This window comes from Penaeus chinensis, chromosome 19 (assembly GCF_019202785.1).
Source record: "Penaeus chinensis breed Huanghai No. 1 chromosome 19, ASM1920278v2, whole genome shotgun sequence".
Taxonomy (NCBI): domain Eukaryota; kingdom Metazoa; phylum Arthropoda; class Malacostraca; order Decapoda; family Penaeidae; genus Penaeus; species Penaeus chinensis.
In genome coordinates, this window is record NC_061837.1 from 2,460,483 (window position 1) to 2,462,982 (window position 2,500).

At 43.6% G+C, this 2,500-nt stretch overlaps 1 protein-coding gene across 1 annotated transcript in view; it reads right to left on the bottom strand.

The window, feature by feature from the left end:
• The window catches only part of LOC125035028 (zinc transporter 2-like), a 28,950-nt gene that overhangs the window by 16,072 nt on the left and 10,378 nt on the right, over nt 1–2,500 (bottom strand). Inside the window, exon 5 of the mRNA XM_047627089.1 lies at nt 1,237–1,399. Within this exon, the coding sequence (XP_047483045.1) occupies nt 1,237–1,399 (163 nt within the window). The remainder of the gene's footprint in view (nt 1–1,236; nt 1,400–2,500) is intronic.

Consider the following 2,500-nt stretch of genomic DNA (forward strand, 5'->3'; position numbering starts at 1 on the left):
AGAGAGAGAGAGAGAGAGAGAGAGAGAGAGAGAGAGAGAGAGAGAGAGAGAGAGAGAGATACAGATAGGCAGACAGATAGAAAGAGAGAGAATGAGAAAGAGAGGGGGAAAGAAACAAGTGAGCGAGAGAGAGCGAGAGAGAGAGAGAGAGAGAGAGAGAGAGAGAGAGAGAGAGAGAGAGAGAGAAACTCGAACGGTTTTATTTATATTATTATTTATATTATTTGTGTTTGTACTATTTATCTATTTGTTTATTTATCTTTCATTTTTTGTGGATTTTTAGTAGATCAAGATAATTTATCCTTTTCTTCGTTTCTTATTTTTTTTTGTTCTCTTCAAGTTTCTCCCTTTTTCTCCTTTTTTTTTGTATCTCTCTTTCTCCTCTCTTTCTTTCTTGTTTCTTTTTCCTCCTCTTCCTCCCTCCTCCTCCTTCTCTTCATCTCTTTCATCATCTTCTACCTCTTCTTCACTTTCTTCTCTCATTTCTCTTTCTCCACTTCTTCCTTTCATCCTCCTCCTTCTTTTCCTGTTGTTGTTCCTCTTCTTTTCTCTTCCTTCCCTCCCTCCTTTTCCCCAAAATTTACCATTTCTCTCCTCCCAACCTCCCCCACCTCCTCCCCTCCTCTTCCCCTCTTCCTCCCTTCCCCTCTCCTTCCTCCTCCCTCCTCCTATCCTCCCCTTCCCCTCTTCCTCCTCATTTTCCCTATCGCTTAGCCTCTTCCTCCTCCCCCTCACAAAAAAAAAGAAAAAAATATATATATTATATGATATATTTAAATAATAAAAACTAAAATTTTAAGTTTAATTGCACGTTGCTATGCCATTTATCAACATTATTTTTTCTATTCCATCTTTCTTTCCTTACCTACGGGTCACGTTGGAGCCTCGTGTGCCGTGTCTTTGTTATTGTTGTTGTCGTTGTTGTTCACCCCACCCTACCCCCCCTTACACCCAATTCTACCCCCCTACCCCCCACTTCACCCCCACCCTACCCCCATTCACTCCCACCCTACCCCTCTACACCCCACCCTACCCTCCCTTCACCTCACCCTATCCCCCTTCACCCTCTATCCCACCCTATCCCCCCCCTAACCCTCCATCACCTCACCCTACCCCCAATTCACCCCCACCCTACCCTCCCTTCACCCCACCCTACCCCTCTACACCCCACCCTACCCCCCTACCCCCATTCACCCAAACCTACCCCCTTCACCCCCACCCCCCCTTTCGACTCACCTGCCCGATAGTACCCGTAGCTCATCGACCGCGACGGAGGCCGCCGGACGAGCCACAGGGCGACGAGGGAGACAGCGAACCCGCAGAAGTCGCTGAGGAGGTGTCCGGCGTCGGAGAGGACCGCCAGGCTGGAGGAGTAGTAGCCGCCCACGTATTCGGTGACCTAGGATGGGCGTAGGGGAGAGAGAGGGAGAGAGGGGGGGGTGAGTGAGAGGCGAGGAGGAAGGGGGGAGGTGGTAATGGAGGGTGAAGAAGAAGAAGATGATGATAATGAGAGAGAGAGAGAGAGAGAGAGAGAGAGAGAGAGAGAGAGAGAGAGAGAGAGAGAGAGAGAGAGAGAGAGAGAGAGAGAGAGAGAGTGTGTTATACAAAAATAAAATAAAAAAATATATATAATTTTGCTTCAAACGAGACACACAATCGACCAGAAAACCATACAAGTTAATAGTATTGGCTCCTTAAAGTGCCATAATAGATAATAGAGGGATTGGCCACGAGTCGTTATGTTGACAAAAAGTCGTTATAGAGTTTTGCCTTTTTCTTTTTTCTTTTTTCTTTTTTCTTTTTTCGTTTTGGGAGGGAGATGAAGAATATTACGTGGGATTATTGCATGATTCGTGATTATCATATATTTTATTTTATTTCTTTATTCTTTATTATTATTATTTATTATTCTTATGTGATTATTCCATTGCATGATTACTGAGAAAATGGAAATATAGGTTTTTTTTAAAGCTTGGATAAATAACAGTGATACAGAGTTAGGTAAAGATAGAGATGAAGAAAAAGAAGGAGGAGGAGGAGAAGAGGAAGACAATGAAGAAGAAGGAAGACGAAGACCAAGACGAGGAAGAAGTAAAAGAAGAAGAAAAAGAAGAAGAAGGAGGAGGAGGAGGAGGAGGAGGAGAGGAAGAAAATGAAGAAGAAGAAGGAAGAAGGAAGAAGAAGACGAAGATGAAGAAGAAGAAGGAAGGAGAAGACGAAGACGAAGAAGAAGAAGAAGAAGAAAAGAAGAAGGAGGAGGAGTGGGAGAGGAAGAAAATGAAGAAGAAGAAGGAAGAAGGAAGAAGAAGACGAAGATGAAGAAGAAGAAGGAGGAGGAGGAGGAGAGGAAGAAAATGAAGAAGAAGAATGAAGAAGGAAGAAGAAGAAGAAGAAGAAAAAAAAAAGAAGGAGGAGGAGGAGGAGAGGAAGAAAATGAAGAAGAAGAATGAAGAAGGAAGAAGAAGAAGAAGAAAAAAAAAGAAGAAGGAGGAGGAGGAGA